This window comes from Grammomys surdaster, unplaced genomic scaffold (assembly GCF_004785775.1).
Source record: "Grammomys surdaster isolate TR1022 unplaced genomic scaffold, NIH_TR_1.0 125808, whole genome shotgun sequence".
NCBI lineage: Eukaryota > Metazoa > Chordata > Mammalia > Rodentia > Muridae > Grammomys > Grammomys surdaster.
This window is the reverse complement of record NW_021620639.1, coordinates 1089417-1105251: the sequence shown is the minus strand read 5'-3', so window position 1 is coordinate 1105251 and position 15835 is coordinate 1089417. Positions and strand designations below refer to the sequence as shown.

General features: G+C 46.7%; 1 protein-coding gene across 3 annotated transcripts in view; it reads left to right on the top strand.

The window, feature by feature from the left end:
- Cnih3 (cornichon family AMPA receptor auxiliary protein 3) overlaps positions 1–12698 on the top strand; it is a 102811-nt gene extending 90113 nt beyond the window's left edge. For 2 of the 3 annotated variants that reach the window (XM_028789319.1, XM_028789318.1), the window contains 3 exons: positions 2687–2799; positions 7066–7209; positions 12671–12698. In XM_028789319.1, coding sequence (XP_028645152.1) covers positions 2687–2799; positions 7066–7209; positions 12671–12698 — 285 coding nt within the window. The remainder of the gene's footprint in view (positions 1–2686; positions 2800–7065; positions 7210–12670) is intronic. The other variant, XM_028789320.1, reaches the window with a different exon arrangement.
- Positions 12699–15835: the final 3137 nt, after the last annotated feature.

Below are 15835 nucleotides of genomic sequence, written 5' to 3'. Positions count from 1 at the left end.
TCAGGAGGATGAAGAGAGAAGAACACAGCTTTGCTTTTCTCATTGGTTTCTCATTCTGCAGTGCTGATTGCATCAGACAAGATGGACCAAAGTGTGTCATAGCAAGAAGGAACACGTGACTCTCAGTCGCTCAGAACAACAGAAGTTTATGGCTTGCCCTTACTCTGCCCATCACAGGTTGCCTGGGGGGCTCTCTCTTCACTTCTGGTGTCAGGATGATGAAGTATGCCCGTTGTTATAACTGGTCTTTGCAATGTCACAGGAAACAAAATAGGACTTTGGGGCATTTTTCATTGACTGCTAAGTGTTCTGGGCTTCTCATATAGTTTCCACTCGTGGCCCATGGGTCCCCTCCCACCTGCTGGGATCTGGGACATGATGTCTCATATTCCAAAGGCAACGTAGTGGAAAGGTGTGGATGGCCTAGGGAGGGGCATGGTACAGGCCAGTGTGGGTGCCTGGCTAAGTTCCCTCTGGTCTGAGAGGAATAGCCCCTACATTGTTTACATCACTATGACAAGGGATGCCTGGAGAAAGAGGAGGCACAGTAAATATACCACAAGGGCACTGCAGCCACTTGAAGTCTCCTGGGGTTAAGGGACTAGTCTGCTCAGTATCTTAGATACTAAGAGGTAGTGGGGAGACCCCCACAGAACAGCAGGAGGCTTTCCCTTCAGCCCTAAAATGTGAGCCAGCCTCTGCTAAGTGTTTTCCTCCACACAGAGGATGGTAATAGATCTTCCCTGTCAGTCACCGCTTCCGTTATCTACCAAGCGCCAGAGAACAAGGAGCTGTGTAATGGATAGAGGGCATGGATTCTGAATTGTCATAATTCAGAGGTTTGATGCTGGCACTGGAGAAGGGGATGGAGTTGTCATGGCTGATTCAGGCCCGTGGTCGCTGTCTCTGAGCACGTTAATTACTTGGCTTGGAAGTGATGGATGCAAATGTACAGACGAGTGTGGCCGAAGGGCTGCTGTGCCAGCTGAGAACGCGGGCTTGCCCTACGCATGGGAAGTGGCCGGGTGATGCCCTGCCTGGGTACAGAGGAAGCTGCCAAACACAGCTTGGAGGTTCTCTAAAGAGAAATGATGGAACATGTCCTCTGTGGTTGAGATTCATAGGCACAGGCAGTGCCTCGTTCATCCTCTGAAGTCATGACCCTGGAGAGATGACACTTGTGTTCTAAGTCCATGCTGAACCTGAGTAACTGAAGGTTAAAGCAGTTTCTTCTTCACCAGGTGCCGAGAACAAAGACAACCCCCAGTTACAAAATGCATCTCTCACACATATATCTGTACATTCATTTATTTTTATTTGATCTGTGAATATGTCCTTATCTTCTACAGGGGCCAACTGGTCAGGTAGCTCATCTGCTTACAGTGAAAGGCTAACATTATGTTCTTCTATACCAAAGCAGATTGGCCTGAAGCAGTTGTTCCCACCCATGGAAGTCTAGCGCTATGACCACAGACTCTTTCTCATGGACAGTCTACAGATGCCATGCTACAGACATATATGATTGGTCAGAACAGCACAATTGATCACGTGCATTGGCAACATGCAAAGCCCATTGCAAAGGAATATTGGAATAGGACAGACACCTTGGCTGAGTCAGATTATGGAGTGTGTGTGTGTGTGTGCGTGTGTGTGTGTGTGCCAGGCAGTGGCAGAAAAGCCCATATAGATAGGCTGGATAGACTGTTGGAAAACATGCTATGGCAGGGTTGGGTTGGTGAGATGGCTCAGCAAAGACATTTGCCCTTAAGTCTGATAGCCAGAGTTCTATCCACATGGCAGGAGGTAACTGTTTCTCACAAATTGTATTCTGATCTCCAAACATGCATGCAGGCACACATGTATGTACATGCATGCTCACATGTATACACACAGATGATAAGATTTTTGCCTTCTGGACTACAGTCAGTGACTTAAAACTTAAGTATTTCTTTTTTTGATGTAAGTTTATAAAAGAAATCAGGTATGGGGCTGAGAGGAGCAGGAGAGGATGAGCTGTGATTCCTTTAGAATTGTCCTCAAAAGACACAGTTTGTTGGGCAGGAGCAATCACAATGGTCTAAGTGAGATACACAGACCATACATGCATACATGTGTGTGTGTGTGTGTTCTGCCCACATAAGTGTGTTTGCATACCTATAGCTGTCCTTAATTAATGGAAGGGGTTGACTGTCTACCTTCTAGTGACTTTTAGCTTCAGTTTTCATTTATACCATATGTGCCTGCCCAGGACGGGTGTCTGTCTTCTTCCACCTGTCCCCGAGTCTCCCAGGGAGTCTGAACTTACCCTCTCCCTTCACATAGAGACGATCTGTTTTCACCACTGCTACCTGGCTTTTCTTTTGTGCTCCTCTGGATCGGCCTATCGCCTTTCTGTTCTCCTGACCTTCCTGTATTAGATACAAACATACCTATTAGCTAGGAGAGGGCACAGAGGAGCCAGCAACATAGTGCAAACAGATGGAAGGTGACACAGGACACTATTAGTTTCTTCGAACAGCCCAGATCCTGTGCCTACTCAGGATTGGGTCTAAAACATGGAGCACTTCCCAAAGTGATCAGTCACAGGGAAGTGATCATGCTGCAGGGAGCACCTTTGCACGGGGACAGTGAGTGGGAGGAGCACTTCCTCCCTCTAACCCTGCCTGTGTCTCTGCTTCCTCTCCAGCTGGTGCTGCCAGAGTACTCTATCCACAGTCTCTTCTGCATCATGTTCCTGTGTGCTCAGGAGTGGCTCACCCTGGGGCTCAATGTTCCTCTGCTTTTCTATCACTTCTGGAGGTAGGTTTGTCTGGGACTGGTCCATTCTCCCTCACTTCTGTGCCCAGTGACCATGCCCCCACGTAGAATTTAATACAGGTTATAGTGTATTGAGGGGCAGATGCTTGGAGGCAGAGACAATAGAAGACTGCCCCTTGCTGGCTTCCAGGCAGACTCATGCTTACCTAACTTCCTTACATAACGCAGGAACACCTAGTTAGGGAAGGGTACCATCTACCTACAATGGGCTGAGCCCTCCTGCACCGATCAATAGTCAGGATGATCCTTCATAGATGTGCCCAAAGGTCAATACAGTCTAGCAGTTCCTCAGCTGAGACTCTCCTCTCATGTGAGATGACTATAGATTGTGTCAAGTTGACCAACAAAGATACTTAAAACAAACGGATTCTTGAGCTGGAAATAAGTCCCTTTTGGCTCTGTTCTAGAACTCCAGTCCTGCAGGTGAGGGTGAAATGCAGCTACAATGTTATTTTCTGGAGCCAAAATATGAAAGCAGTATTGATGACTGTTAGCTGATGCATGGATAAGGAAACTGTATTCATACAACAGAACATCTGTGTGGAAATTAAGAAAGCAGAAAGTACTTAAATGTGCTACTAAAATATAAGTTAAAGGTATCACACCCAATAACACATTATATGATTCTATTGTTATGAAATTTCCAGAATAGTGAAATCTATAGAGACAAAAGTAAATAAGTAGTTTCCAAAGGATGAGGGGAAATAGGAAACAACTGCCAGTGGGTACAGGGGTTTTCTTCTCTCTCTCTCTCTCTCTCTCTCTCTCTCTCTCTCTCTCATTCCCTCCCCATCTCTCTCCCTTTCTTTCTCTGTTCCTCCCTCCTTCCCTCTTTCCCTCCCTCCCTGGCTACGGATAATAAATATGCCCTCAACTTAGACAGTAGTGATAGATGTACAACTCTATAAACATGCTAACATTCACTGAATTGCATGTGCACTTAAAAAAAGCAAACAGTATGATGTGTAAAGTATCTCATTTTTTTCAAACACACCCACCAGTTGCGTGTTTTCTGGGCAGTTATGATGCCAACTATTTTTCATGTAAGACTGTGCTTTGGCTCACTTGAGTGGGTTTTATGTAGGATGGATATGGAGCAGAAGTGAGAAATACCAGAGAAGTGGGGACTGTAACTGTGTGGATCACCTTCCTCAAACCCTTTAACTCCAGAGCTCTGGATGCCCAAGCCAGCTGGTCCGTCATTGCCAATCTCTCTAGCATCATGGGGAGCACACACTTGCTAGGTGTTGAGAGGAATTCCTGGGTGAAAATATGTGTGAACATTTATCCTAGGAATATCCTTGCAGCAGAAGGAAGTATATTCTTATCAGATATGTGAGGACTGTGTATAGGAATGTAGAGAAGGAGACAGTGTTTTTCTTTGTGCATAGTCAGCTCCTGGAGGCTGCAGTGGATGAGCAGCTGAGAATCTCATACTGAGAGGCCAAGAAGTGCTGATAAAGAGCCTAGAACCCACGTGGACTGGAAAGCCATGAGGGTTCTGGCAGTGGAAAGCAGCATCACTTGATCTGAGCTTTAGAAGGTGATCTTGGAAGAAGTGTGAAGGAGGGGCCAGAAGGAGATAAATAGAAGACAAATTCTAGTTAGGAACAGGACAGGACTCCAGGTGAAGAAATAAAGGGGATGAGACAGTGGGGAGCCATCCTGCCTCATGAAGGTTGGCTCAGTGAGAGAACAGAACTGGAAGTAAACTGAACAGGCTTTGACCAATGACTACATATAGGTGAGGGGGAGGGAGCCTGTGAGCTAGATGGCTTTGAGGGTGATGGTTCACCTCACCTGTGAGAATTGTCTGCGTTCTCTCCACTTCACATGGGCTAGATCTCCTCCCTACAGATGAAATCTCTCTTGAGGGTCTTTAAGTCATGGTCTGTTATTGAAGCCTATCAAATTGATGAGTGGCTGAGGAGACATGTGTTTACTGCACATACACTGCCTTGACATTTATCTCCGGCCCCACAGAAATAAAGAAAAGGCAATCAGCTTATGAAGTTGGATTTGTCCTCTAATCTCAGAGCTGCACTTGTTCCAAGGAAGGAAAAGGAGAGCCAGCCATTGTCCTCATACCTGGGATGTGTGTGTGTGTGTGTGTGTGTGTAGGTGGGGAGCAGCCATGGTCTCATTGCCTGTAAAGACCTTGTCTTGGTTCTTGAATCCCTGATGGCCTAGCCTACTTACTCTTAGGAAGTTATCAGAACACAAAAGACAGACAGAATGAAGACAGAGAAGTCTTTGAATACTTAGAGTTAGAACCCAACCCCCTTCTGTCTCTTTTCCTTTTCTTTGTCTGCTTCGGCCCTCTGTATGTTTATGTTTGTGTGTGTGTGCGCACAGGTGTGCATGTGTGTAGAGTTTAGATGACAATTTTTAGTGTAGTTCCTTAGGTGCCATCTACCTTTTCCAGGAAGGGAGCAAAGTCTCTTATTGGCCTGGAACTCACTTGGGTAGGCTCGGCTGGGTGGCCTGTGAATCCCAAGGACCCTCATGTCTCAACATTTCCAGCACTGAAATTACAGCCTCATAACCACTATACTCAGTGTTATAACACGAGTGTGGGTCTTAGTGCTATGAGATGCCCCTGGCTTACCTGCCTCTTTGTCAGGTTAGTGCCATGGTCCCCTCTAACCTCACACTCAGTTTGCTTCAGTGAAACTGGCCTTGTCACCACTTTTTAGTGGCTGTTTGGAGAGGTTATTTGTACACATCAATGTACACCAGCATCACACTTGTCCTTTGAGGTGGGCAATTTTTATCCCCATTTTATAGCTGATCCCAGGATGGGTTGACAATTGACCCAAGGAAGGACAATCCGATGAGCAGCAAGCAAAAGAGTCAGTCTTAGTCCTTTCCGCCAAGCCATCCAGCCACCGGGTTCCTCTGCCTCCACTTAATGAGGTCACCTGGGAACAAAACCCAGGGATAACAAAGGGGTTTTGAAATCTGCTCTGGAAAATAGGAGAGGTGAGTGGCCCAAGGGCTATGAGCTGGCAGCTGTCATTGAATCTGGCTTCTGATGTCCTCTTAGCATAGTGTTGGTGACAGATAATGCCAGTGCAATTCTCTGAAAAGGAAGGAAGAGGTGACTGAGATGCCAGCTTTACGAGCGTGTGCCATCATGGCAGTCTTCAGGTCAGGCCTGTGCCTGGTGCTTCTTCAGGGTGGGGAACTGCTACTGTTCCAGGCCTGATAGGAGCAGCAGTGTGCACTCCTACCTCCCACGATCCTTCCCCACAGCGAACAAGGAGCATCGCACTGGGCCATTCCAGCTGCAGTGGGCTCCTGGACTCCACGGGGAAGCTATGCCCTATGTTGGTGGACACGAACTAAGAGCTGCAGACACTGCAAGGGCCCCAGTTCTCATGCTGGCCTTGGGCAGCATTTGTGGAGTTGATGTGGCTGTAGACGTTAATAAAGACTCATCTCCCACAGTTCTTTTCTCCAGCTTCCCCAAAGATGGCCAATGTTCTGTTTGTTCTTCTGGGCCCCTCAATAAATCAATCAAACAAATAAACAACAACAACCCATGTCCCTGAAAATGACTCTACAATGTCTGTCTATGGTATTCTGGAGTTTAAATGAAAGTCTGGGTAGTGGGCACTTAGTGTTCAGAATATAGACATGGAGAAGGTAGTCATACAACTCTTCCATATATGCCTACACCCAAAGGGAGCTCTTGGTGTCTTTCGGGAGATATCAGGCTATCAGAATCAACTCAAGCAGGAAGGAATTATTTTGACTCATAGTTGAAAGGAGTACATCCCACTGTGGTGGAGAAGGCATGGTGGCTGGGGCTTTGTTTGTGGTAGCAGGAACTCAGTGTTGTTACATCTTGGTTGATGGAAGCAGAGATCTGGGACAAGAAGCAGGGCTGCCCTATAACTTTCCTCACTTCCTCCCGTGAGTCCTTACCTGCTGAAGGTTCCATAACCTCCCCAGACAGGGCTCCTAGCTTGGCACCACGTGCATGTACACACAAGCCTATAGGGAAGAGTTCACATTCAAACCGTAATCCTGGGTGACATGTTCTCTTCTATCAGCACCTTTATATGATACCATGAATCTGCTGGAAGACTTAAACACTTGCTGAAAGGTTGTAGCCGAGTTGTACTCTAGCAATGGTTGGAATCTAAGTTAGGCAGGAGGCATGGATCTTCAGGGGGCCTCTGCCTGACAACATGGGGAGCCCTGAGCCTCAGAGACAATGCTATCATGTCCTTTCCCCTGCAGGTATTTCCACTGTCCAGCAGATAGCTCAGAGCTAGCCTACGACCCACCAGTTGTCATGAATGCCGACACCTTGAGCTACTGCCAGAAGGAGGCCTGGTGTAAGCTGGCCTTCTACCTCCTCTCATTCTTCTACTACTTGTACTGGTGAGTCCCACTCTCCCTCTGGCTTTAACTTCAGTGGCAAGAAGAAGGGGATTTGAGGCTGGCCTCGGGAGATAGCTTTTTGGGAGGTGATCTATGACAGAACATGGCTAATTGAGTCTGATGCCAGTTGTCTGACCCTGACTTGGGAGCAAGAGTTTCTGGGAAAGAAAGATGCCTTTGTGCACATCCTTTGCAACTCAGGAAACATCTAATAACATCTCTTAGGAGGCAGCTGAGGGATGGTCACAGGCTTCTAACTAGTAGGGCTTCCAGCCCTTCAGAACTCAGTAGCTCCTCTCATCAGGGTGCCAATGAACGGAGGGGCCCAGGATCATTACCCCTTGCCCTCAGCCTGTTTGTGAAGAGTCTTGGGTACCACACTAGTGGCCTTTATGCCACCACAGTGGCAGTCATACCCCACAGAGAGGCACAGTGGGTCATTAAGTGCTTATGCTGCAATTCCTCTATGTTTCGTAACACCATCCTAATTGAGCAAATCCAGCCGACTTTGCAACTTTGATTCCGGGTCCCTCTCTTCACCTTGTCACTTGAACACCCTTGCTCAGCAGACTGCTGTGAGCTGTCATCCTTCGGTCTGTAATCTGGAGCTGCTTGTTCTGGAAATGTCTCCGGATCCTTTTTGTGCTCATTACTGGGGGCTTTTCCTGGTCACCTTGCTCTCCTGTCCCTATCTTTGCAGGGTCACACATGTCCTCAGACACCCCAGTGCTGTCTCTGCAGAGGCAAGGAAAGGTTGGAGGTGCTAACTTTTCACCCATCCCTGGGTTCAGACTGGGTATCAGGCAGGAAGGTGGTTACATTGCTGAACATTCAAAACCAAACTCTGTATGCATTGCCAGATTTGTGAGATAAATTCTACCCTTGCACACATATTTAAATTGAGGAACCTAAATCTGTGAAGGTCGAAACATTTCCCAAGGTCACAACTAATAGTCACACCAAATATTCTTCAAAGACTGAACTTCAAACTGCATACAGAACGCCTAGACAAGTCTATTAAAGCAAGGGCCAGGGACTAGAGACACATGGCTGATTACAGTAGGAATAGATCAATTGTCCAGATTCTTACACTTGCCTTGAGTAGCTTCATGATTCACCTCAACTGTGAGGTGTTGGGGGATCACAGAATTATTCTAGTGCTTTCTTCATGAAGTCAAGGGTTATTCCAACATCAGAGTTTTATCCTTCATGAATGGTCTGGATGCTTCCTGCTCTAAGTGTAGAAGACTAAGAAGCTGTAAGATGCTCCTTGGAGAAACTGAGGTGTTCAGTAGTTCACTCCAGTCTTTTTGGCTTAAGGCTTTAGCAGCCTTAAGATGGCTGCTCTCCCAGGAGGGTGCAGAGGGTGAGAAAAGGCTGTTTGAAGGCAGGGGCCACTCCTTGTAGAGTTTTCAAGTTTTGTAGGAACAGGATAGAGGATGGTGTTACAGAGCAATGGAGCCTCATGAAGAATCCAGGGAGTCAGACTCCAGAGACCAGCATCATGTAGAGATCTGAGTTTATTGCTCAGCGCATAAACTTAAATACAGTGTTTGAGCCAATCCCAAGCCCCTAAATCCTCAGCCACTTGTATCTCACCATATCTTCACTGTGCCCCAGTGAAAACCTTGGTTACTCAGAGGGTTTGGGTGTGTTTGTAATCATTGTCACCTGTTAGGACTTCTGAATCAACAGGGGGAGCAGTCACTGCCCTGGCCTCAGTGAATGTCTTAGATCTAATGTTGTCGTGTATGGCAGGTCAGGACTCGTCAAAGAGTTGCAGGAGCCTGTTGTGCCTGGTTCTCCATCTCACTTTTCCTTCACAAGGTTGGCCTCCACATCCCTACAGAGTTTCCTCTTTGGAGTGAACACAGCCTCACTTTCTCCATTAGGCTACAGGCCTCCTGAAGACAGGCTGAGTGGCCTGTCCCCAGACAGCAGCACCTCTCTTTAAAACCAGTAGAACATGGCTAGGCCTTCCCTGGCTCCTGGTCCACTATTCTGTGATCCAACTTAGTTTGGGAAACTGAAACAGGACCCTTCCTTTTGGGTTTGAGCTGTTGAGCCAAACACCAGGCCATAGAGTAAGAGTGATAACACAGTCAATGTTGGAGGCTCCAGGCCCTTAGCTGGGAATGGTCATTCTATAACTAAGTTCCCTGTAGTCCATTGAACTTTCTGTCTTCTAGTTTCAGCTGCAGTTTGCCATGGCATTCATAACATACACATAACATTGTCTTCAAGCCAGGTTATACACAGCACTCCTGAGCTTGCTGCAGCCCACACACCAGCTCAGTGTGCTTGCATGCTTCATGGAACCCAACATCAGTGTGCCTCTTGTGTCTCCTGGAAGACTCTGCTTCTGCTACCTCAGCTTTCCCAAACCCAGACCCAGAGAGTGCAGACCATTAGCCTGGCTTTGTTAAGGAAGGGAGTTTCACGCCTGCAGAGCAGCCTCTGAGCTGTGTGTGTAGCACTGGAGACTGGAGTTCTGCTGCTCTGCAATAATCACATGGCTCTCACCATGGTCTCCGTCTCAGAATGTGTTGTGGTGCAGGTGACGTTTATGGGTTGTATGTGACAGGGGTGTGACACTGGTGAGTGAGTCCAGGGTGGACAGTTTGTCTACTCGGTAGAAGGACCCTTTTTCTTTTCTTTTTCTCTTTCTCCTTCCACTTTCCATACTCCTTTCCTTTGTTTCCTTTTTCTCTTAGCTGTTTTCTATATTCTTCCTATTCTCCTCCCCTCCCCTCCCCTCCCCTCCCCTCCCCTCCCCTCCCCTCCCCTCCCTTCCCCTTCCCTCCTCTTCCCTTTCTTTCCCTTCTCTCTTCTTCCGTACCCTTCCCTACCCCTCCCTCCTCTCTTCTGTCCGCTTTCCTTGTCCTGGAGAGCAAACCTAAAACCCCATCCATGTTAGACAAGCAATCTACCACTGTGTCATATGCCCTAAGCTCTTTTCTACTTCTGATTTTGAGACCTAGTTTTGCTGAATTGCCTGGGCCACCCTTAAACCTGAACCTTCTGCCTCATCTACGGGGTCACAAGCTTGTGCCACCAGGCCTGGTTAGAAGGGTTGTGCATGTGACCCTGGCCCACGTTATTCAGTGATGCTGCATCACCGCATCCTGTTGTCCATTACTTTAGGACACACTGGTCTCTCCTCGTCTGTTTCTCCTTAGTCTATATTGTTTTGTCTTTTCTGGGTTGCTCCTCTCTAGGCTGCAGAGAACTCATCTGTTTCCTGCAACTCTATCTCGGCAGTGCCCTGCACAGCACATAGTAGGCATCCATGGTGTTTGCTGTCACAGCTTGGCCAGGGCTCAGTCCACACATTCACCTTTATTTCCCTGTACTGAGAAGTGTGCTTGGTACATAGTAAGTATTCAATTAGTATGAAATAAAAGAATCACAGTGAGTTAGACAGAGTTATTATCTTAGAGTTTCCATTACTGTGAACAGACACCATAACCAAGGCAACTCTTATAAAAAATAACATTTAATTGAGGCTGGCTTACAGGTTCTGAGGTTCATTCCATTATCATAGTGGGAAACATGGCAGCATCCAGGCAGGCATGGTGTGGGAGGAGCTGAGAGTTCTACATCTTGTTCCAAAGGCAAACAGGAGAAGACTGGCATCTTTAGGCAGCTAGGGGGAAGCTCTTTTCCCATCCCCTCAGTGACACACTTCCTCCAACAAGGCCACACCTCCCCCAACAAGGCCACATCTCCTAATACTGCTTCTCCCTGGGCCAAGCATATTCAAACCACCATAGTTTTTTTTTTCCTGTCATCCCCTTTCCCTATTTCCCCTCCCTAGAACCCCCTATCCTATACCCCTTCTTCCTTTATGCTTTTATACCATTTTGATTACATGCATGTATTAAGGTCAGTTCTAGGTTGAGGGTCTAGCAATACAATAGACACAGATAGTCGAGGAACAAGCAATACAATAAAACACAAATAGTCAAAGAAAAAACAAGCCATTAAACCCAGGTACATGAACACTCCATGATCACTGTTTCTAAAAGGCTCATCAGGATGACCAAAGTCTCTGAGCCTACTTCCCTATCCTAGCCTGAGGTCATTTTCATGTCTGAAGCCTACATCCTTGTTCTAGCCTAAAATTTAGATTCCTTTCTGAAATTATTTCATTGTTCTGGCCTAATATTTAGATTCCTCCCTGAGATTACTTCTTTTGTTGTAGCCTACAATTTAGACTCCTACCTGAAATTACTTCTTTGTTCTAGTCTAATGTTAGATTCCTGCTTGAAGTCTACTTCTTTGTCCTTGGTCAATGTCATATTCGTGCCAATCAGCCCATTTCCTTGTCCTTGGCCCATGTCAGCTTCTTGCCAAGCAGCCCCAAAGACTCCCACCTCACCCCCTTTTTTGTTTTGTTAACAAGACTGAGCCTGTCTTAGATTGTTCTGACAAGAATGCCTTCTTTACCTGTCATGGAATATGCATTATCAAAGGAAATGTATTTCTGTCTTTGGTTGGTAAGGCTTTGTCAAACCACCATAGTTATCTACAATTAGGCTGTCCACAATGGACAGAGGACTGGCTTTGGAGTTAAAATGTGGTTGATCTGTCATGAGCTGTACAGTGAGAATCCATTTGTCTAGCTCCAGACCTACGCAATGGGTCCTGGGCATGTCTGCTGTGTCTGCCTCTAGAAAGGGGACTCCAGATCTTAGAGGGGCTCACTGGCTTCCCAGCTTTTTAGGGCTAGAAGGGAAATAGTCCAGGTTCTTTTATTTGGTTTTGCTCCCTAGACACCTTGGAGTCAGGGGTGGGGTCTCTAATGTCAAAAAATTTGTTTCTTCTTCTAAATAGACAAAGTAGTAGATCGTAGTTCTGGTCAACTTGTCAGCCTTGAAGAATTAGCCTGAAGTCCTTGTCAGGCCACGGGAATGCAGGTCCCTCTACTTGGTCACTACTAATCCCCTAAAGCAGGAGGTTTGGAGACCTATGCCCAGTTAAGATTTACTTATGTCATTTGCCCCAAGGACCATGTTCATGCACCTCCACTGGTATCAGTGGCAATGATCTTCATCTTGACCCTTGGAACTGACATATCATATAGCATCATGAGGTGGGGGTGGTGGGATGGTAGGGATGCAGCCACTATGTAAGCATGTGTCTGCAGATGGTGGTATGAAGACTCTTACCCCATAGGCACCTGGTCTATAATTACAGTAAAAGTGATGAACCACGGTGATCATCCCAATGAGTGTTCTCATAAGCATCCAGAGGCAACCTACCTTTCATGGGGCCCATAGGATTCCATCCTAATAGACATTCATTTCTGTATTGTGGGCTGTAGCAAAGCCTTTGTAGGTGAATTGGAGACCACAGAGACAGGAATGAGATGAATCCATAGGCTCCAGCCTTGGAAGGGGGCTGTTGAGAACCACAGGCTTCTGCTGACATCTGTTTTCCTATTCTTTTTTGCATTCAGCATGATTTACACCTTAGTGAGCTCCTAACTCAGACCCTGCTGATGGAGAGGCTGAGGCTGGGAACCACTGCTGCTGTGGCTGGAGGAGCACCAGTCAGGGATGACGAAGAGACCCAGCTGGCAGAGACTGAATGGACAGAATGGGAGTCACACAGCATACAGGGCCATGCTACCCACTTGTGTGTTTCTTCTTTTGCTTTTCACCTCCTGCAGGGGTTGCAGAGCCCCTCTGCGCATGGCGGTGCCAGTTTGTAGCTGATGAAACATTCAACCTCTGGAGATTCGGTTATTACTTACGTCATCCACTTCGCTGAGTAGCAGAACCATGAAAGTTCACATGGAGAGCTCATCTGGGTAGTAGAAATGAGGCCAGAAGCTGGAAAGTGGCAGAATGGCTCAGGGAGATCTTCAGGGATGGCTGAGACCCATAAGGACACCATGGGCTGCCCAAGACTCTTGTCATATTTTTTCCAGAGTTGTGGCCACATGCTTTGCGCAGTGCAAGGCTAAAAGCTGTGGGGACTGCCCTGAGCCACCTCTCACATCCACTTTTATGCTTTCTCTATGTCCAGGAGCCTGAGTGGTGGCTTTCTGAGCTGGGTGTGGGCAGCATGTCAGCAGCAAGTTCTGTCTAATGTGAACTGGGGAGGGGAGAAAATGGATTTCTAAAAATGTTTGCAACCTGTCCCAGGTGTGAGTTCTTCACTGTCCCAAGATGTATTCTGCCACTGTACCAAAAATTCATCAGTCATTACACGCCAGTCAGCTGGCCGGCATGAGCCAAAGGCCAAACAAAATAAAACAAAATAAAACAAACAAAACAAACAAAACAAAACCACCTCAAAACAGTGTGCAGCCCAGAGACAGAGAGCTGCTCTCTATGTGGGTATGGACGGCAAGGAAGTGAGACAACAAACACAATTATCACTTCTATTGATGCTTCACAGCCTTTGTGCTGTTCAGTTCGATGTGAGGACATCTGGTTAATTCGAATTTTCCTCTTGGCTTTTGCTCCTTTTCTGGGTGGGAGTTGTAGGACCTGTGTAAATATAAGGCTATGTTTTAATGATGCTTAAATTGGGCACAATGATTTTAACCTGGTTCCTCAAACTTCCTTGCTTTCTACCATTACACACACACACACACACACACACACACACACACACACAAACATGGTACACATGTACCAGCTCCCATCTGAATTCTGTGACTCAGGTTTTTGAATGGTGTTTGTGTAACACATTGTGTGCTATGTTTAAAATACAGCAACAACTTCAGTGGCTCACCTCACCAATTTCAACCCATCCCAGGGCTGCATGTGTATCCATATGGTTGGCAAATTAGTAGGTAGAAAAGCAGTTTCAAAAAGAAACAGTGTTTCTAAAAAAAAAATTCTACAGAAAACAAAATCGGGAGAAAAAAATTTCAAGAAAGAAGAAAAACAAAACGCTACTTTCCCGAGGGACCAAGTGTATAAACCACAGCCTTTGCAGGGGTGTCTGGGAGAATGCTTTCCCTTGGCAGGAGCTCTTGCTACTTCCCAGTAACTTGTGGAGGCTGCATAGCCTCAGCTGGGTACCACTCCCAGGGATGGCTAGTTACATCAACAAAAGGTGGGGTCTGGGTGTCAGGTGCAAAGCTAACTTGATCACTATCTTCCAAAGTAAGGAAGGGGTCTTCTTTCCTCTCATCAGGAGTCTGTTTTATATTTCACCCTCTTCCAAAAGGGCTTAACGTAGCTTTTGACAGGAGACACCAATATCAGAGACTGTTAATGTGGAATTGGGAAATTCAAACCTACGAAGGAGGTCTGTGTGGCGTCCCAACTTTCTGAGTGATCAATTGAAAATCATCCCTTAGCAGTAAATGGTCCCAGAGAATTCTACAGGGCTTTGCATTTTATAAACCACTTTCCTAGCACATTGAACCCTTCACAAGGTCCTGTTGGTTTCTGTTTTAAAGTGGGAGAGTTTACAAGACCTGCCTATGAACCTGGTGTCTGACTTTAAGAGAACATGCCCTTTCTGTCGCCACCATAAGCCTTGACTTTTTATGAGAAAAGATTTTAAAGCAGAGAGCTTTAGAGGAAGTGCTTGGGGGCATGGATTTCTTTAAGGGGGATGTGTGTGTGTGTGAGATTCTTCCCTTAGTCCTTTGAAATCCTTAAGAACTGCTGATGTCTCTTGGCAGGTCCTACCTTTATGAAAGAAAAACATTCAAAACTTTTCCTCGCCATCAGCTGTGATTGAAAAATGAGTCCAGTGATCTCATAGGAATTAGAACAAATCCTCCGTGCCCTAGGAGCAGCTCATTTTCCTGATGGTAAAAATAAGCAAGACGGGGCTCTTGGCAGAACGCAGGTGTGTGCGAGGTGCCACGGTCAATGAGAGAAGCGCTTGCAGATGAGCACAGCTGGTCCAAGGCGGGGCTTTAAAACCATACAGCTGGACCTCTTCCCACAGGATTTTGCTTGCTTGGCTAATGTTCTTTCATTGTGTGGCTCATGGAAGGACAGCAGGAACAAGGTAGGAGAAATGCCCAAGAGCATCAAGAAAACAAAGGAAGTGTTTTTGTTGAGCAAGTTAGGACCTATGTACCAAGTGAAAGGTTTTCACGCGCAGCTTGTAACAGATCACAGGTGACTGTGGAGGTGGAGTTTAGACAGATTACTAACACCAAGCATAGGTCAGGGTACTTTAGGGGCCTAGCATGTGCCAGTACTGGTCTGGAGTATGGGCCCCATCCCCCTGCTGTGGCCCTGTGTGTCTGTGCTGCGTGTAACCTGAATGGTGCAGAGTCACGAGGTCATGTTTCCCTTTGCTAAGGTTAAAAGAAGAATGACAGGCTCTGGCCCAGCTTGCTACAAAGATGGTGTGATGTTATGTCTGCCGTGCCTGGTAACAGTGAGGACTCTACATAGGGAGCTGTGCCCTGCTCTCTACACGCTACCCAGTGCTCTGCTTCCTGCCAAGCACTCAACCGATACACACCACATTCAATCCTCACAGTGACACAATGAAGCGGTACTATGACTGTCTTTAAACTGTAGTTGAACACTTTGATACAAACCCTACAGAGGTCAAGGACCCAAGCCAAAGTTACACTTGCCAAGTTGCCAGCCTGAGTCTTTCTGCTTCTGGGACCTTGATGTTTCTGTATTCTCAA